The 21,347-nt window shown below is 38.2% G+C and overlaps 1 protein-coding gene across 3 annotated transcripts in view; it reads left to right on the top strand.

The window, feature by feature from the left end:
* PTPRQ (protein tyrosine phosphatase receptor type Q) overlaps positions 1–21,347 on the top strand; it is a 145,550-nt gene that overhangs the window by 69,129 nt on the left and 55,074 nt on the right. For all 3 annotated transcript variants that reach the window (XM_075080736.1, XM_075080737.1, XM_075080738.1), the window contains exons 36-42: positions 1,240–1,385; positions 7,483–7,648; positions 8,130–8,420; positions 8,704–8,979; positions 9,776–9,927; positions 11,746–11,887; positions 14,130–14,399. In XM_075080736.1, the coding sequence (XP_074936837.1) occupies positions 1,240–1,385; positions 7,483–7,648; positions 8,130–8,420; positions 8,704–8,979; positions 9,776–9,927; positions 11,746–11,887; positions 14,130–14,399 (1,443 nt within the window). The remainder of the gene's footprint in view (positions 1–1,239; positions 1,386–7,482; positions 7,649–8,129; positions 8,421–8,703; positions 8,980–9,775; positions 9,928–11,745; positions 11,888–14,129; positions 14,400–21,347) is intronic.

Below are 21,347 nucleotides of genomic sequence, written 5' to 3'. Positions count from 1 at the left end.
GTGACACAGCTTCTGATAGGAAAAATTCTCTTTAGAGTCTCTCACAAGTCTGAAATGGTTGTAATTTGGAAATCAAATCTGTAAGTGTACACTGACTTGACTATTCTATTTTAAAGATTTTATACTTCCAACATGGTATATGACTTTTATAAATGATCATACTATATACTGTGCTTTGAAAGCCATTCAGTTTAAGTATCGTTTCTGGTTTTCCCATCAATTATATTGCTATGATCTGTTCCAAAACGGTTAGTATGCAGGCATATTTCGGAATAGTCCTGCATAGATAAACTGACTTTCCAACACACAAGCACTGGCAGGATTCGCGTCTATCCAAGCCATCCCTCAAAACACTGTCTAAATCATCAGGTTGTAGGTATTCCCAGTCTTTGCTATTGAAGCTGTTATGGAAACATGAATTGCCTTTTTAGGGCAGGATTTTTAGGAACTGATCCTGGAGTTCCTCCTCCAATTAATATTTTAGTACTTTATAGAAACTAGAACAGCACAAAGCAAAAGAGGTGCCTTACAGTGTTCAGTGCTCTACTGCATGTTGTGTAGAGCACTTTCTTGGATGGCGAGAAATACGGGTTTAAATTCTCTTAAGCTGACTTAAGGAACTGAATTTGAGTCTCCTACATCACTGTGCTACTGGGAAAGACCATATGCTGCCGTTCTTTACAGGACAGGAGGAGAGGCCAATTGAAGAAGACTTACAGAGTCATTCTTGCACATTTAATAGGCTGAGGAAAGAGTCAAAAACAGAAATGATCATACTGTCCAAGCTTATGTATCTGGTTTACCTACATGAGTTGGGAGCCTAAATTCTGTTTATAATCAGCAAAGAGAGAACAAGGCTTTTAATTTAGGTTTTCTGAAACAAACTCTTTTTTTTCTTATTAACTATATATGGAGCTTAGAGGCCTAATTCTGTCAACTCCATGTCTGCAAAATAGACTTTCCAAGAGCCCAAACCAATAAGTACAAGAGAAATTCTATAAGAAAAGTGAATCTGTTTGCAAATGCAGCTAAATACAAATGTGTCTGAAAAAAATAGGGTTTAAAAAATTTCTTTATACCTGCTATTTTATTTCATAATTTCCAGAAGCAGGTTTTATACCATAATCAAAAATACATTAATTTGGTTTAAGTTGTTGTGAAATCTGTAGTGGATGTTTCTTGGGCACTAAAATGTACAAAACCTTGAGTTAGGTGTGCTAAAACTTAACATTTTTCCAGCACCAAGTGATCCACCGAAAGATGTTGTGTACAGAAACCTTACTTCCACATCAGTCATGCTAGTCTGGTCACCTCCGCAAAAGCCTAATGGAAATATACTGTATTACTCAGTTTATTTCAAAAATAATTCAGGAATATTCATACAGGTAAGCTTATTTTTATATTCTTCTTTTGTAGAATTCAATAAAGTGTTCTAATAATTCATTAAAGATTAAATCAATTTTATAGTTATCAATATAATGTTTTTTCATATTTTCTTATCACAAGGTAGTTTTTTAACTTACAAAGACAGAAGGACATCTTGTAATCATGTGTTGCATTGTGCATCTCATTGGACATTCATATCATTAAGCATTAAGACAAATAGGTTTTGCATAATATTCTGTATTACAAAGTTTATATGTACCTGTATATACACACACACATATGTAAAACATCTATACGTACAACATACGTACATAGATAAACACAAGACCCATTGCATTCATTGCACGGGCTTAAGATGGTTTATTTTAGTCTAATTTATCAGTTTGAATAAATTTCTGAAACAGTTCTAGTTTTACTTTTTAATGCCTGTTTGTACAGTACTGATAATAAGATAATGCCAAAGTAGTGAATAAGTTATTATTTCATATTTTTGTTACTCTGAAAAGGAAATTACTGTTTAGTATATTGAAATAAAGTTATTGAGATTCCTAAGTTAAAGCATAAAAGACAAATAAAATGTTATTTGTAATCTATTGGCGATCCACACATTTTCAGGTAGTTTTTTTTTTGTTGCTACTTTCATCCCTAATTATGTACCACATACATTAATTGTATACATGGTTTTTCTGTTCTCCTTTCTAAGAATATATTACAACACAGAAATATAATAAGAACAAATAAGCTTCCTTTACAGGTTTTTGGTTACAAGCTTTACACATGTGGAGGAAAAGAAAGAAATATAAATTCATGAAGAAAACTAATGCATGAAAGATTACCCCTACTGCATAACTTTATGCCCAAGATATGTCTGGTGTGAGGTATGCATGTTTTTGAGGATAACTAGAAAAAAAAGAATCACAAATTTTAAAAACACCTGTGACTGAATAATTGCTGACATACTTCAGGGTATACACTTCTCTGACTTCTGTGAAGCTGTGTGGTTGCAAGGCTCTGTCTGCATAGTTTCAGATGCAAGCAGGACTGTGCCATGAATTCACATTCTGATGAGATTAAAATCAGGGCTACAGTTCAGAGCTTCAGCCTCTGCTTGCACACACTGCTATACCAACAGCATTTTTCTTAGCCTAACAAACCCCTGGAGAAACCTTTACACCAGTGCATTACCTGAACTAGCCCATCCTATGAAGAGTGTCTACATTTATCTAGTTCTTGGACAACTCAAACAAAGGACTACAGACTTGAGTTATTCCTACCTGTAGGAAGGTGGAACTCTGAGGTGAATGAATGAGGTGAAACTGGTACACTGAGAGCTATAATCCCTCTGGATGTGCCCAGGACTCTGGAACTGAAGGAGCAAGACAGGGAAGATGGAGCACGGTAGCATTGGCCCAGCAAGGTGAGGGCCCAGTTTCATTATCGTGATATAGTTGGGCAAGGACAGGATGGTGGCATGGGTGGAAGTTACAGCTGCTTTGGCATATTATGTGGTGGGTGGCAGAAAAGCAATGAAAGTAGCTCCACTTCTAGGTGTGGAAACTACCATTTTTGCTCTTTCAGCTTTGATTTTTAACCCATCCCTCTGCAGAAAGCTATGAGAAGATAGGTTTCAGCTGCCCTTGCATCTGTCTCTTACTGGCCATGGGAGATCACCATTAATCTCTCAAATCATGATCCAGTCCTAATCTGCCTGCTTCCCTTAACTCCCTCTGCCCTTCACATGCTTCTCTGTTCACTATTTGGCATGGCAACTACTGTATCTACATTGCACTCCTATTTGGTACCTTGGCATTCCTTCAGGTGCAAGACAGATTTCAAACAGGAGAAAAAAACAACTCTCCCCTGCTCCCTTCTGTCAGATATTTTCTATTACTCTTTTTACAACAGAGAAAAGCATCTGTGAAAGCCAGCCTGATATGTATATATGTATTACATATATGCAAGATGTACAGACAGTTATAAGCTGTATGAGTGTATGCACACACAGAGCTTACAATGCTCTGTAACTTAAAAGTATAACCATGTAGTTGCAGGGTCTGTTGGTAGGTTTTGTATTGCACACATTTGGAAAGAAATAATCCTTGGTTAGATGCTTCTGCATCTAGGTCACCATTCTGCTTATCTTTATCCAAACTGTATTTTCAGTTTGGGAACTGATATAGGAGGACTAAAAAAGGAGATGATCTTTTCACATTTCTAGGAACCCCACCTGCTCAGACACTGTGCTGTAGGCAGCCATTCTCTGTCAGTCTTTCATCTGCTTCTTTGTCAGGGCCTAACAACAGAGGTCCAAATCTTGAAGTATACTTTCTAGATGACTGAAAAACCATCCTGGCTGAAGTATCTCAAGCGAATTAACATCTTCCAGTGCTGTCATAATCTGAAATAGATATTAAAGTCATACTAATACTGGTACTATTCTGTTGTCTCAAGTTCTCACTTCTCACATGTTCTCAAACTCCTCAGGCATGTTAAAGCCCACTGAGTATAAAGCACTGATTACAAACAGCAGTGTTTGTAAAAACAGGAAATCAGTAGCTGCAGAGTAAAGCATTTTGTTTAGGGGGAAAAAAAGCAAAAGACCTGAGACAAAAGATGCAGTTTATTCCATCACAGAATGCAGAAACTTGCAGGAAAAATAGTTTTCCTTTAAAAAGAAAAAAAAAAAGGTGACATACCTTCATAGGGCAGAAAAATAATGTATAGTTTCTTTGCTTTGCAGGTCTACATGAAAAATCACAGTATGGCTGTCCAGTCAGAAGGCCTGCGATGCTCAGACCTAGGATTCAGAACCAGAACAGCAGAAGGAAAGATTTAGTGATGGGGATTAGATTTGAGGATTTTGGTATATGAGTGGGCTGTTTCTATGGCGATGCTGACAGGTTGTAAAAGAAAAAGTGCCAGAGAGGGAGGAATGACTGGTAGCCAAATAGAAGAAACCATCACTTCCACTAGGCTAGGCTGAAGTCCAGCTTGATCTTTCATCTTCTGCTGCCATAGGTCTAGGGAAAATGCTACTTTTTGGTTTATTTTCACTACTCTGCCCCAGTGCAGTAAAGATAGGACATATTCTGGCCCAAGAGCACTTCCTACACAGATGACATGGCACTGTACCTCTTGTTCACATCACTTCTCTGTGATGCTGCTGGATTCCTACGGTTTGAGATTTCACTATTTGCAATAACAGGTTTGCAAATTTTGTTCTGTGGCTTCCTTACATGATGCTTGAAGCAATCATACTGCCCATGTTCTCAGTCTTATTGAGGAAAGAAGTCAAAGAATCTATGGAAGTAATTGTGTCATTGCTAAATACTGATCTATAAGAGATACCATTTACTTGAATAAACTCTTTTATTCAATCTCTCTATACTTGTGTTTTGATTTGCAAGAAAGTGGGAAAGATACTGATTACAAATATAAATTTATGCTCAGAGAAAGTTCTCCAGTGTAGGGATTTCAGTACAGATTACAACTGTCCTGTTCTGCCAAACCAGACAGGGGAACCAGGAGCTAAGTAGAGAAGAAAAGCCTACTACTCTTCCAGAGACTGAACATTAGACCCCAAAGCATCCAACCCCCATACTTCAAGCCAACCTAAGTGAACACGACTGGATACAGTTCAGAGTGAAATTTGGTTTGGTCTGCCCCTGGGATGCAGACAAGGGATGCAAGCAATGTGCTACTCAACAATCTTCCAAACAAACTTAACAGTCAAACATTTTCTTTCACCAGTACGACCGAAACAGGGATAGAAGGGGAACTTCCCTAAAATACTCTGCAAATTTTTTAAAAGATGGCCTCAGAATGGTACAGCGCACACAACCAAAATACCTTCACTTAGGCTGGTGCTGGAACAGTGTGCATTACGCTCCTTGAGGGATGGCTTGGATTAGCCCTCACTGTCACCTGATTGCCACAGTCAAGTACGCAATACCCTAACTCAAACCAACAGTGCAATACAATGAACCTAAAGAAGGAAACAGAACGGGGGAAAAAGGTTAAAGTGAAGAGCAGCAGCACTCTGTTGTCTGTATACAACTAATTATGGCTTTATGCCACTGGAACTTTCTGTTGCTTCCTGGGGTGAAGAAGATACTGCTTTCTGCTGACACTTTCATGGCCTGTGTGTATTGCTTACACTTAGCTGCTTTTAATAATCTGATACTTTGCTATGTCAAAACTTCTTTCATGTATGGATGAAGAAGGGGACAGAAGGAATATTTTCTTCAGCTGTAGCCAAAGATCCTAAGCTGTTTGCTTTCATCTGCAGCCACAGTTAATTGTAAAGCTTCCTATAGTGTTCTATCCCCAGGGTACAATTAGTGCAAGTTTCATCTTTTCTCAGTTTGTACCCACACAGTTCTTCCTGTTCACCCTTACTCTTAATTACGTGTTCATTCTTTTCTAATATTTTGTCATATCAGAAGTTTGAGGTATCCTCAGTCCTTGGGCTTATCATAGTAGGGGACTACCTCTTATAACAGTTTTTGTTGAACCACCAAAAAGCGTTCACATTGGTTCACTGAGTCCTTAACTGCCAGACAGCTGACAAAATTGTAAAGGTATGCTTTTTAAACTAAGAGCTGGATTTTCAGCTGTTCATACCAATAAGCTCCCATTAAATCTAGAATCAAAACTCAGTGTGGTACCTTTGACATTTTTATATTGAAAACTCAGAGAATTATTTAATGTCCTTTTTTTTATCTTATTATTAGATATTATTACCAATTAAAATTGTTATTAATTACAATATCTGGTAACAACAGCCGGAGGGTAGTAGAACCAGTGAAATGAATGAGAGTGTCCCCTGTTGTTTTCTGCAGAAATAAAATAATTTTGCCTGTACAAAAAAATGGGTGAAGTGTTATGTTAGATGTATAAATTCATACATATTAGTGACAGACATCAAGATTGCATACTGTAATGTCAGTTTGTACAGTACTGACTCGGCTGTTTGGTGGAGCATATCACAGTGACTTCTTCAGTAGGAACTTTCCTCAAGAGAAATATAATTCATTTTTTACGATGCGGTTTTAGCATGCCTGTGTTTATATGTGGTATTTCTGAATTTAGATATGCAAACATTACAGTCACCTTCCTCCTGTTTTAGTAAGTCTGCTATCACAGCCTCTCTTTTTTAGGAAAGCATTTAATTTAAAGCCAGCTTTGATTTTAAGGAGCTGGAGGGTGGGAATAAGATGTAACACTGGAAATTGTGGGCAGGTCAAATAACTGGAACGTGTACAAGGCAATTCATCAAGGGGTTGGGCAAAACCCAGCTTGCCATGAAAATGTTGCTACGTAGAGGAATTAGGAGGACTTTGGTCCTGAGGAGTGGATTGCGTTAAACTGAAGGAACCACCAGAATTTCTTTTCCTTGTGCAGTTACTTGCTAACAGAAGGATTGTACCAGAACAAAGTCCCACTTTGTTTTGAACTACAGAAAAAATTCTGCTAAAACTGTGACTGTTGCAATAGGTTCGTGCTCTAGATCAGCCCCTCTGAGCAGGCAATTCCTGTTTGGAACGATAGAAGGACAACTAACAAAAGGAACAGTTTATCAAGTGTTGCGGTGACATCTCTGCCACTGGAAGTTTTAAATTCAAAATCAGACAATTTTCTTTAAGATCTTCTCTCATAAAAACAATAAAGTGAGAGAAGTTCTTTGATTTGCTTCATACAGATCAGGCAAGGCAGTCACATGTGTGATCGTATAATCTATGGGGAATTAGCAGATGACAGATTTTTTTGTCATTTTCTTGATGCAGTATGGATAAACAATGCAATTTTACAGATTTAATGTGTTCTAAAAAAGATGGCTTGGCATTCAACAACTACAAACAGGAGGAGTCAATTAGATACTCTGTAGTAATCACCAGGAGTAACAATAGACATCAGACAATATATTACTTGAGTATTTCAGTAAAAATCAGGACTCATGAGGAGTCAAGTGTAGGTTTATATCTCCTGAACGCTATGGTGAATCATATGTTCTGGTGGTGGTGGTTGCTAAATGGGAAACTAGAAAACGAAATCAATGAATAAAATTTTTAATGACTAAGCTTTTTTTTCTTTTAGAATTTCACAAGTTATGGTAATGACAGCGATGTCAGTATGTCCCAGTCTGCAGTTCTGGATGACTTGGCAAAATACAGCCATTATACTGTATGGTTAACTGCAAGCACAGCTTTTGGAGATGGAAACAAAACCAGTGAAATAATAGATGTGTATACAGATCAGGATAGTAAGTTAATAATTTTTTTTAATACTCAGTATATATAAGTGTTTCCATTTATTAGATATTCTCTAACTTTAAAATCATTTTACTGTTATGATGGCAAAGTTAAAAAAAAACCTGGTAAGTACCGTTTTCAACGCTGCAGTGTTTTTCTTTGCAAGGAAGACATTTTGATCCGAGTCTTTGCTTTGTAATACTAAGAACATAGTTCACAAGCTGCTTCTTTGGTTACAAGCGATAAAAATACTGTCTTAAACCATCATTAAGTCTCTTTTGTTAAACAAATTTAGCAGAGATCATTATTCATATACACCTTCAAAATATTTTGCTTTATATAGTGAAACATAAATGATTTTTAAAAGTTGTACAAAATATTACAAATGAGATTTACAGACTAATCATACTTTCAGCATTTATTTCTGTTTTAGTTTTGGATGCTTTATTACTGTAATCCATGCATTTATTTTTTGCTTATTATCTCTCATAGTCCCAGATGGTTCTGTTGAAAATCTGGTCTATCAAAACATTTCCTCATCTTCTGTAAATGTAAGCTGGCTTCCACCATCCCAGCCAAATGGCTTAGTCTTCTTTCATGTTTCTCTAAGTTTATTGCAACTGGGAACAAATAAGATAATGTCTTTCCTGACTCACAACACAAGCATCGTTTTTGACAATCTGGAGAAATATACCGATTACATTCTGGAAGTCACACCAGCCACTGACAAAGGATCTTCTGAACTGCATGCTCTAACTCTGCACATAAGAACTGATGAAGATGGTAAGATAAGTATATTTTATTCATTCCTAAGGAAATGTAGAAACAAGACCAAATAGCTTTCTGAAAGAAAGAAAAGCTTATTGTGTTTATTTTTCTCATGCTACTTAAAGCCTTTTTGTTACGCAATGACACGAATAACTGCTACACATTTCTGTATTGAGACCATGAGTCAGAATTTTCGACTTGGAGTACAAATTTAACTAACAGCTAAAAGACATTTTTCATTGTAACTCATATTTTTCTGAGGTTATCTTGTTTTTCTCTTTCTTATTTCTTCATGCAGTCCCGGAATCGGCACCTATAATCAAAACATTTTCAAATCTCTCAACTACCTCAGTTATGCTTTCATGGGACCCTCCCGTTAAGCCAAGTGGTGTAATAATAAGTTATGATTTAAATTTATGTGGTCCAGAAAGGAATAACTCATTCTCTACCACCAATAATTTTATCATCTTGGAAGACCTTCTACCATTCACATTATACACTATTTATGCAGCTGCAAGAACAATAAAAGGACCTGGTCCATCTGCTGTGCTTCAGTTCTACACAGATGAGTCAGGTGAGCAAATTCAGCTGTAACCAACTTGAAATTTTGGCCCTATGTTTTTTGCATCCATCTTAGGGCTGAACATCAGACCCAGAAGCAGCTGAGATGAAGTATTCATTTTCCATTGGTCTGTGCATGAAGAGCTTTCAGAAGGAAATACTACAAGGGAAGTCTTTTCTGAGTTCTCCTTCTCCTGCCACAGTGTGCAAGAGGAGGTCACGTTCTGCATAGGATTACAAAAATAACTGCAAGGAGAAATGTCTTTTGCCTTTGTAATATTTCACAGTTTTCCAAGTGTCAGGGATTTTAAAGCAAGCGATGGTACCTTTCTGTTTATCCCACCATGTAATTGAAAAATGATAAAACTTGGAAATATTTCTGACACATTCTTACAGGTCTCCTTTACATGGACCTCCTCTCACCTGCATGGTAAATCACATACCTTGAAAATACATGTTGAGTTGTGCTCACTATAAGATGTGGGAAGTGAAATATATCACATTCCAACAGCATATGTAATATGACTTTTGTTGAATGCCTTAGTTCTGACAATGGGGATGTTTAAGTTATTAATAGATTTCTGAGATCTCTCAGAAGATCCGTTGCTGACTAAACATGTATTCCCAATTAATTGAATTTGCTTTGTGTCAAAAAGAAAGAAAAATATTTAAATAGCAATGAAGTACAGTTTTGATGAGTTGAGATGCAAGTGATAACAAGCATACATATGTTCTCCTGCTTCTCCAAAGTGTTTGGTTTTGCCTGGATTATTTATAAGTCGGAACTCAAGAACATTTCTCTTTTGCAGTGCCATTAGCTCCACCCCAGAACTTGACCATTACCAACTACACTGCAGACTCTGTGGGGCTAAAATGGGATCCAAGTCCCCAGCCAAATGGTGTTATTATGAGATATAATTTTAAGATTTATCAAAACAACACCAAAAAAATATTTTATCAGGTATGTTTATAATTATCAGTGTTTAATTTTTAAAATACTTTTTTCATGCTTTAGGAATATAATATATGACAAATATTTTAAATCTCTGTTTATGCTTCTGGAATTACAAAGCTCCTCTAAATTCCTGTTTGTTAAGACCGTTTGCTTTCCCTTCCAGCATGCCCGCAATTCAATTTTTAAGATTAGATGAAAAAAAAAATGGTTAGATCTTAATTTGCTTTGAGCTTCTAATATCTCATTAATGATAAGCTTTATTAATCTTTAGTTCATATTTTGGCATAAGTTTGATGTTAGAAACTGACAGAAGTGACTTGTTTTGATGGTACTTTTGTTTAGCTATTTAGTATCTGTGGACTTCCAAGATTGAAAAAGAAAGAAGGAAAGAAGGCTTAAATTTTTTTTTACTTTTACAAAACAAGGATAACTGAATAAATTTTAACTTAAATAGATGCTATAAAATTTTATATAGAAATTGATCAAGTCATTTATATCTGCTTTAATCTGGTTGCTTGGATAACATCAAGAAATGCACCATGAACTGTAAGGGCAGCAAGCTGAGGCCAGGATTGCACCTCAGTCTTAGAAACTCTACAGTGAGTTCTGTTCACCCGAGACGCTTGTAAAAGCTGCCGGGAAAAGGCATTGCTGCGAGCTATAAGTTTAAGACATGCAATGTAAGATGTGGGACTTTGGGGAGCTTAATTACTCCAACTCCTTCAGCAGTACAGTCCTTATTGCAGAGACTTAGCGTGCAAGGAAAGTGTTTGTGCTGATGTTAAGCATATGTATTGCGGAAGTCAGTCCCCATGAGGTGGCCTACTGTGCTACCCCTTATGCAGTCTGCTGTTACTCCCCATTGTGGAATGAAGTGCTGCCATGACCCCAGTTGCTTCTGTCATCCTTGGAAGATGGGGAGCACAATTCACATACACAGTGTTTCCAGCAGCCAGCTGCCTTTGGAAACACGTTCTTTGGGTCCCCGTGGAGGCCACCAAAGATTATTCCCCACTGTCCATCTAAGGCAGGCTCAAACTCAATTAGACTACAGAAACTGGCTGGAGCACTTGAATGCATCTGCTATGCCCTATGTTTTGTCATGTTTTGTAATGTTTTATGGGCAAGAAATTAGATTTAGGTTGTGGCAAGACAGGCAGAGCAATATATATAGAAATATTGCAGTTAAGCACCATAGTTCTCTGATAAATTTGATCCCACAAAGTCTTCACCAGGTTTTCTTGCTGAAATTCATCTCTTTCCCTGCTGCTGTCATAGTCCTCAACATTTGCACAAAATATACCTTGCATGCTCCATGAAAAGCAGCCATCAGGAACTGAACTGGTTTTTTTTAAATCTTTTTTTCGAAGCTGTTCATCAGTCTGTGTGTCTGGCTCAGGTAAAGTAAAAGAAATGACAAGCTATAAACCATGATCTTTTCCACTGTAAAGGTGTAGTAAGGAAGTAGAAGGTGAGAGGGAGTTGATGTGGCAGTGTGGAGGTGACAAGAGTTTACAGTACTGGAAAAAAAAAAAGGCATCTGTAGACTTAATCTTTTCTAACAACGCTATGGTAATTATAATACTACCCTTTGGCATATCTTCCTCACAAGCCACAGTGAAAGAGGGAGAGGAGAAAGGAAAGGAAGAATTTGACCCTGCATTCTTTTTCGTTGAGCTCAGGGACTACTTTCACTGAAAGCTATTCAGAGTAGAAGAGACAAGACTATGGCTCTAAATCTTCTGTTCATTTCAGTGGATTCAAGGTGAGGCCCACATTGTTTATACAGATTAATTGCATACTAATAATTTTTTCTTCCTTAAGAACATTTCAGGTTCAAACCATGAGGCAAACCTTGTTGGATTAGAAGCATTCAGCCCCTATTTTATCAGCGTCTCTGCATTTACCAAACTTGGGAATGGCAATCAGTTCAGTAATGCTGTCCAGTTTACAACGATGGAATCAGGTTAGATGTGACTTTTTCTAAGCTGCAGTTCTGTTTGTGTATATTTTCCTTGTATGGCTTCAAGAACAACAGTCTTCCTCTTCTCTCCAAAGAAAACGTAACATAACACTATCTCATTTTCTTCTGCCTGTGTAACGCCGATTCACATTCCTGTTGTACCGGATAGGCTGGGTTTGAAGTTTGAGGTCGGAAGTGTAGAATTAGAAATGTCCTCATCTGAAATGAGAGGCTTATATGGCTACTATAAATCTTTTAATAGCATCACAGATAAAGGGAGGAAAATTAGATAGATATCAGTCTTTGCAGATCAAAGCGATAATTCAGATCCCTGTGAAAATAACTGAAACTTTAGCAAGTATCAAAAGCAGCTGGACAAAAGATTGGCAAATGAACTGGAAATTTTATTAAACAAATACAAATTTTTAACATTTTTAATAATTTATTTTAGGAAGGGAAGGTAGCCACTAATTAAATATCCTAACTTGTTAGATCTTATTTTTCCTGACAACTGGGGAGGACTATGCAATATAGCTGGTTTAATTAATTATGTACAGTTTTGTCTTGTGCTTTCTGCATGTCTTTTGAAGTTGCAGTTTGTTTCGAAATGAAAAATTTTATCATGTGAAAGTGAATAGTCAAGATTCACTAAAGAGAGCCCAGGAGCTCTGTGGGTTTGTGAAACTGGCCGTTGTGCAAAACTGCAGCTCCTTTGCCAGGTCAGGGCAATCCCCAGGCTCATGTGCTCTATCAGGTCTGTCAGTGCCAGGGGACTAGCATGGGTTAGGGGGCCATGTCTGAACTCACAGGTTCCTTTATACTGACAGTAAAGGGAGGAGTCTAGGTATCAAAATATCCCATATGGTGACTACAGTTTTTCAAGACCATGTTTCCAGTGAAATATTCTTTCCAGAGCTGATAAAACAGGGGTTCTGGGAAAGATTATGCTGTTTATTGTACCCAGCAGTTACAACACGATGAGAAATCTGGACCATCACTGAACTGGTTCAGGTCGGCTGTTGGATCTCTGCAGCTGGAAGTTGTCCTGCCCAAAAGCCATGGTCATTCATCAGTTGTCTCATTTCATCACTGACATTCCATACTCATGGTACTTTCTTCAGAAGTGCCAGAGAGACGTTGCCCATGGGATTGTGGTCTAGTCATTTTACAGCTTTTTCTCAGATTTTATGCTTAGCTAATTGCAGCATTGTTTCCTTTCCCTCCAACCCAGATTCTGGGCAATTGCTGGATCAGTTCCCCACTGAGTTCATCTAAGGATTCTGTCTGTAGTCGTTATTAAAAGTACAAGTTAATCTTCTTTCTTCTGCTCCTTTAAGAAACATAAAAAGAATTTTCTCTGAGCTCTGAAAAGAAAATAATTTTAAAGAGATTCATTTACCTCTGTGCAGTGATAATGAACACATTTCCCTTTATTTCTGGTGCCTCACTGACAGTATTTTCACTATTTTATGGATTCCTGGATGTGTTTCAATAGAGGAAGCAGACTGGGGCACCCCTTACTATGGATTCATTTTCTCTTGGCTGGTACAGCCAGCACTTCAGCCCTTTCTGAGATACTTTAATTCCTTGTTCTGTTTAATCAATTGGTCACAGATAATTGCTCTACTTTCAGCATGAGTACAATATTTGCTACCTTTTATAAAATTTTTATGAGCATTTAAAAAATTTCTCCTGCTGGAACCAGCAAGGAGGTGGGGAACAGTAGGGTAATAGCATCAATATGACAACTCTGAAACCTGCACAGTGACTTCTGTGCAGGTTGTGCCTCTGCTGAAAGGACAGAGAGATATGATACAGTGCCTAACAGAAAACAAGCTAACAGACAAATAAGGAACTTCTGCTGTTGAAATTGTTGTGGAATATGTATACGAATTTTACACTACTGTGTATGTTTTACTACATTAAAAAAAAACATAGGGAAAATACAAGCAGATGTGAAAATAAAACTGGAGCACACAACTAGGAAAAATCCAGATAGATGGCCTCTTCTGTTTCAAGTACTGCCATCAATCATGTTCGTAGTAGTTGGAAATGAACCGTCTAACGAGGACAAAGATGTATTTTGTTCTCTCAATGTGTTTGTTTTACAGTACCAATTTTTCTTCCACTGGATTGTTTGTCCCTCACTATGAACGTTGCATCTACTTCTCTGACTATATTGTTCTGTGATTACCATTTTAATTGTGTGGGAATGTTAATCTTTGGTGCTTGTGTATCTCTTAAGTACCAGATGCTGTCCAGAATGTTCATTGTATTGCAACGAGTTGGCAATCGATCCTAGTGCAGTGGGACCCTCCTGCTTCATCCAACGGTGTAATTACTCATTACATCATAACAGTTGAAGGAAATTCTACAAAATTTTTATCTTACGATACACTGCATACCTTTGGAAATCTGCTTTCCAATATTACTTATCAATTTAAAATAAAAGCTGCAACATCTGCTGGTGATGGTGAAGAACGGATATGCAATGCCAGTACACTTCCAGAAAAAGGTAACAAATTATTCAAGTTAATTTTTTTGTTTAATTTAAATGATGACTGTGAGCAAGCAGGCTTGAAATACCTGCTTTAATGCAGGCAGCTAAATCCTTCATTGTTGGGAGCAAAACTTTTAATGTGTTGTTTCTACCAGGGGCCAATGCTATGACTTCATTGATTGACAATAAAGCTGTTCAGAATTTGTGTAATTAAGGAGCATTTAACTTCTTCAAGTAGACTTTGTCATAACTTTTGATAAATAGGACTTTTTAACAAGAAAGGAAGCTAAATCCTAAGAAGAATGTAGGCAGGTTTTTTGGCATTGGAGTAAAAATTATCACCCAAAGTCTGTCTTACTTTCTCCAAGCACATTTCACACTTCACCTAATCCTGGCTGTGCTTTCATTTGGCACCTGAAACTTCCTTATGCATTTGGAGATGAAATTCTGTGCAAAATACAGCATTGCTTCTGTGTAAATAGCTATGTGCCTAGTTTCTAAACTGGAAGTGGAGAGGAGTCCAACTCCCAGTCCAGGAAGCAAATGCCTGATTCAGTTCTCTTCCCCAGTTAGGGATGATTTCTACTTTTGGGATTATTTCTTTTGTGGCTTTTTTTTCTTATTCTTCAGTGATACTTCAATATAAAAATCAAAAATAATGTTCAGCAACCAGGATCCAGAATGAGACTTCACCTTCCTGCTGAATTACAGGAGCAATTACTGCATTTAGTTCTGGTTTTTTTTGTTCCCTCTTCAGTGACATCAATTCATGCAGTGGAGTTGAGGAGCTCTCTAATTCAGAACAGCTGGATCATTAGGAAACATGTGGGTGGGATGTACAACTGTATGCCCTGGTGCTTAAACCAAACCTAGCTTTTGTAATACTTTCGTTACTAAGTTATTGAATAACTTAAAAGATGAGTCGCAGCACCCATTCTCATATATATTTCATGCATTTTTTTTGCTCAGTTCTGTCAAATAATAGATACAAGAGTCTGTGTCAGCAACAGGGTTTAGGTTCTGGATGACACGTGGAGGGGGCAGCTCTACCATGCAGACTTGAATCTGACGTCTAAACTTGGAGATCAGACTTACCCTTATGCTTAGACTTCCTGTTGGTAGCTTCCTGAGCAGCATGCATCTCTTCAGGTTCAGCCCTTGGTTCTCTCCTATTCCCAAGGCCTTAGTGCCCCACTCTGAGCTTTGATTTCCCCACTTAAAATTATACTTGTGGGAGTGCATGGCTGAATGAATCTAGACCACTTCTGTATCATCAGCTGAATTACTACTGCTTTGGTTACAGATCAAATGGCTGAGCTCCAAATGAGGACAAAGCAGCCCCTTGCTGGTGTATGCAGCCAACATTGTGAAAATAGCCAAGGCTGCACTTTGATGATGGCCATGATGGCCCTTCCTCATATATGCAGTCCATCCCACTAAAGCCTGGCCACATCCCCTATTTGAACTATGAGATGACACATTCATACCTGTTTCTGGTAAAAATATCCTCTCTGAATTGGCTTCCTGATCAACAACAGCCCACCTACAAACTCTGCCATTTTCTGATCCCTGTTGGTCTCCTCTGGTCTGGCTCCTTGGCAACTGAAGACATCTGCTTGGGTCATCTGCCCTCTTGTTTGCTCAGAAACTTCTGTCCATCAGCAGGGTTCAAAATCCACTTCTGAAGGAAGCATTGTTTAAATATTATAGATGAGCATACTAGTATATTACAGCATTGTCTGGAAATACTGTAGTGAGCTTAACTGCTGTGCTGAACATGGAAGCGTGCGAGCGTGCACCTAAGTTACTTCTCAACAGCAGTCATCGCTCTCCACCCCTTCTTTTAAATCAGGGCTGGTGACCAGCCAGCCCTGACTCAGAGCTCAAGTAAAACTGAAACTGGGGATGGGTGTGCAGACAGGTGGGCCAATGCACAATTAAAACTGGACTCGTCCAAAACCCAAAGGTTTTGGCAATAGTCTTGTAGGAGGCATGTTACCCGGTGGTACAGAGGAGACCATGAGGCTGCCTGGAGGATGGGGGAAAGTCTAGTAGTGTTAAAGAAGCCTGGCACCAGGGCAACTTAATTCTTGGGATTTCTGAGAAATTTGGGGTTGACTATTAATTAGTGCTTGAGGAAAGCCTGGAGGAGCTATGGATGTGGTATTAAGCCTGGGCCTGAGAGACACACCGCTAGTCTGTTGTGGTCTATGTTACACAGAGTTGCACTAGCAGGAAGAAAAAACAGACTTCATTTTGTAACAACATGTGGCTTGTGTGTCTTTTCACTGGGAGTTTTCCTAAGTGAAGGGTTTATACTACAATACATGTATTTTTTGCCACATACACTGTGCAGATCCTTTCTTGCTGTTTTAGCATTGGCTTACATGTTGTTGCTTAGTCATATTTACAACAAACTAGTTATTATTAGGACATTTCCTTAACCGTGTGTTTGCATGAATTGTTTTGTGGTGACTGGGTACTAGGAATTGGAGATTAATGGTTGGGAATGGAAACAGTTTTATAGCTGTTGTCAGCTTCTTATTTATGGTGGTCTAAGATTAGTCACAGAATATGTAGCCAGCACTGAGTCACTGACAATGCATTTATTTCTGACATAAAGTGAAATCGAATTTGGCTCAGTGTCTCACTGCATAATGTTTGACCTTTACATTCTTAGCAAGATTATTTGCCTCTTTTTTTGAGGTAAATTTGTTCATATCTGGGTACAGTTAAACATGAATCATGAAGATGAAATTTATGAGGAGATTAGTAGTGTTTTGTGTCTAATCTAGCTCCATTGTCATGGTAAACCACTTCTGCCAGGTTGCAGTATGTTACAAAAATTGTCGACTTTGTAGTGGTAATACTACTTTGTGTTTAAATATATTATACAGGGTATGAAAGATAATATAGCAAGTACACATGCATAAATGAGCTAGGATTTTATGACTGAATAGCTATCCTTGGATTATTTTCAAGAAAATGCACATATTAAAATGAAATATCATTAAGGTTGAGTGAGCTTTTAGAAGGGAGAAAGAGCCATAAGATGGTAGGAAACTTCTCCAAAAGGCACAGTGAAGCTGTGAAGATTCAGTTAACTCACAAGTCTGGGGTAAGTGTAATAGTCACTTAGTTAAGAATAAAACTAAAACAATTAAAAAGCCACTTGGGGTGGTTAAGCATGAATAATCAAAAGAAAACTGCTGCTGCTTTCAATTTTTTTAAGTTAGATTTTTCTTCGTAGACTTTTTATTCTTCTCTGAAAATATTAATCATATTGATTATAGTACTAAGACATGCAGAGTAATTTTTCCCTCCTTACTGCTAGTTCTACTTAATATTGTAACTGAACTCAGAGTCTTGGAACCAGCTGAGGCCCTCATTGTACTGCACTGACAGTCCTTAACATTTGTTTTCTACTAAACAGAGATTATATTTATATTATTATATTTATATTTACAAGAAATATGGCTAGGACTTTGTCCAGAAAACACTTTTTAATTTAACCTGTGCTGAATTTTGCTGGCCAGTACTAACTTGTAGCTACACACAGAAGTATGCTGCATGCATTAAGGAGAGCAGTGCCTGAAAGGATTGGTAATGGGAGTGTTTCTTAGTTTTTTTGGTGTGGAGGTAGAAAAATCATCATCTGTTGTTACTTCTGCACAAAATGTCTTTACTCTCTGCACAGGGGAACCTTTAAAGATTCTGGGTTTGTACTTCCAGGATGGAGGTGCCCATTGGAAAATGTAGACCTTTTCATCCAGGCCTGTAAGGAGCACGCAATGTAGCATGGGCTTAAAGCCTGCTTTATATCCAATGAAATGTTCTGCTTCCTTTACCATAAATCCTTTTCTTCGGACATGGCAGCTCATGGCAGCTCTGTGAGTTGGAATTCCATTAATTTCCTCATTAACTTGTGAAGAGAAACACAGATGACTGTAATGCACCGGAAGAAATATTTAAGTCTGTACCCTAAAGCGGTCAGTAGGGTCCAAAGCATGATGTGCAGTGCACTGTGCAGTGCAGGGTGTTGGCCTGGTTATCCAGAGGGATCAACCTACTGCAGAGCCACAGCATTGGAAATGGAAGAGCTTCCGTGGACTTGTCACTACTACAGATAAAAGCAGTGTGTTTCACACGTGCAATCAATGCTGCAAGTTCACGTTTCCAAACTGTATTAAAGTAAAAGCATCCAAAAATTGCAGAGTGAATCATGACTAAGCATCTTTGAAATACTTCTTTCCAAGATGACTGAAACTGATTTTTTTAACCAGATTTCTATTTTCTTAAGATATCGTGAATTTTTTTTAGATTTTCTGATTAGTTGGTATGTCCAAATGTCAGTTAATGGCTTTGATGTTTATGGCAAATCTTCACAAGACAAATGCAATGATCACTTTGTTGCTGCCAAAGAAATTGCATTGATGTTATTTTTATAAACAGGTAGATAAAAATAGAAGAATCATATAGTGTAGGATGAAAGAAATACTTTTTTCAGGAGTAGGTCAACTCTAGATTAACATATAAGAAATGGTGGTGACATATACATTCAAAGCTGACATTGAAAGCATTTACAGGTCAAATAAATTGTTTGCTGAAAGTAGACAGTGGTCCCGTTTGTCAGAAAGCTGAACATTCTTATTTAATTTCAGACTGGAATACTAACAGCTTTTCACTACTTTTATAAGATTAGCTTCAAGGTGTGCATTTCTCCTTAGATTTGTAGGATTTGATTTTTCAGTGCTTAGATTCCATAGTTAGAGGTAGAATTTTCTAATGCATTAAGGACTAGGGGACACAGTCCAAGGAGGCATTTTTAAAGACATGTTCTGAACTGTGCAATTCCCTTTAAAGCATGTCTGACAGTATCAGTCCCAAGTCATGGGAAAAACAGTCTACAGTTTTTTACATTTTCATATTAGTAAAACCATTTGGGACCTATTTGTGATGTTCTTGTTCATACTGAGCAGGACTTTATATCATGATGAGTCCCCCTGAAATTAGCAGTCTGTGCTAGAGTACTGTTTAGTATGATCAGGGATATCAACATAACCCAGGGAACCCCTTTGTGTAACTAAGCTTTCAAAAAATGATAGACATAATCAATACAGAATATTCATTTTCTTTTCAGATACCTCCATTTTCTGAAGACTCTTGTTGTGTGCCCACTGCTATCTGTTCTACTTTGTTCTTCACTTTTCTCCTGTTGATGCTCTTAATACCACCCAACAGACTTCTAGGCTGCCGCTGTTCTTTTAATCCAAACTCCAGCTACAAGCAGCTGTTCTGTAGGCAGACTTTTTTTTATTAACTTCGTTAGGAACTATGCCGTATCATATTACTGTCTTCTGTTCCCGGCCTGCGCAGCTGTAGTCATTGCCTTCCACAGAAGTCTTTACAGAAAGCTGTAACTTCTCTTTTCTCAGTAGATTTTTTGTGTGTGTGTCCTTTGCTGTCCTTAGGTTATCTTTGCATTGTGAGTAAGATTTTTTTCTACCATGTATTTCTGTTGATTTAAACCTGTTCCACTGGTCCAGTTCAACTTGATCTGAGTCTTTGCACAGTCGTGGTGCTTTTTCTACCAGGAATTTCCTTTCATTTAGATTCTCAAATACAAACTTAATCTCAGAGCAGCCCACCAGCTTTGGAAGGGCTGATTAGCATTACAGCCAGACAAACGTAGAGAACCAGGGCCAAGATCTGTGAAAGAAACTTCTATTTAGGTGCCTAGCTTCCTGTCAACTTCAGTGGGAGTTCAGGCACGTAAATAGGTTTTAGGAGCTTAAAATCCCATGTGGATCTGGCTTCAGGCGCTTTTCGTTGGAGTTCGGCCATCATGTGAACAATGGTGGATGAACCTGAAAATACCTCATTCCTCCTCCAGTCCAGAAAATGAATTCAGCAGCATTTCATGGCCAGCCTCTCTGCCAGCTCCCTGGCTGGCTTTCAGAAGCTGAATTAAAAGCTATTAAATGGAAAATGATAGAGTATATTGCACCAAAAAATTCAGACTTTGAAAAACTCCCTGCTCCCAGAGCTGGCTGAAGTATCACAAATGCAACATAATTCAATAGGGGAAGACTGTCAGATTGTAGAATCATAGAATGCCCTGAGTTGGAAGGGACCCACAAGGATCATCAAGTCCAACTCCTGTCCCTGCACAGGACAACCCCAAAATTCACACCATATCTCTGAGGGCATTGTCCAAATGCTTCTTGAATATTGCCAGGCTTGGTGCCATGACTGCCTCCCTGGGGAGCCTGTTCCAGGGCTCCACCACCCTCTGGGGGAAGAACCTTTTCCTAATATCCAACCTAACACTCCCCTGGCCCATCTTCCTGCCATTCCCTCGGGTCCTGACGTTGGTCACCAGAGAGAAGAGATCAGTGCCTGCCCCTCCTCCTCCCCTTGTGAGGCAGCTGTAGACCACGATGAGGTCTCCCCTCAGTCTCCTCTATGCGGAACAAACCAAGTGACTTTAGCCACTCATATGGTTTCTCCTCTGAACCCTTCACCAACTTCGTGGCCCTCCTCTGGACACTCTTTGGTAGCTTTGTATCCCTAACATACTGTGGTGCCCAAAACTGCACACAGTACTTGAGGTGAGGCTGCACCAGATATGTGATGGTGAGACTTAAGGGGTCGTACCCATGATTCCTGGGAAATTTAAATATGGGATTAGCACTAGAATGCCAACTAGCTAGTTAGAGCACAGTCCTAGACAATTAGTGTCCTATACCACCACAAACACAGCCTTTTTCGTGCCTTTAAGTGCACCTTTCTGGAAATCAGGAATAATAATAAAGTTCCTGTTAGACACATACCAAAGCAGCAGTTTATAAGAGCAGATACATAAATTCCAATTTAATCTGAAAGAATAATTGACAAAGCTGCATTTTGAACAGTGATCACTTCATCATAGTTGAGTCATGTTTAGAAAATTTAAACAAGCTG

Source organism: Phalacrocorax aristotelis, chromosome 1 (assembly GCF_949628215.1).
Source record: "Phalacrocorax aristotelis chromosome 1, bGulAri2.1, whole genome shotgun sequence".
In the NCBI taxonomy this organism is placed as follows: Eukaryota; Metazoa; Chordata; class Aves; order Suliformes; family Phalacrocoracidae; genus Phalacrocorax; species Phalacrocorax aristotelis.
This window is presented reverse-complemented; position numbering and strand designations above follow the sequence as displayed.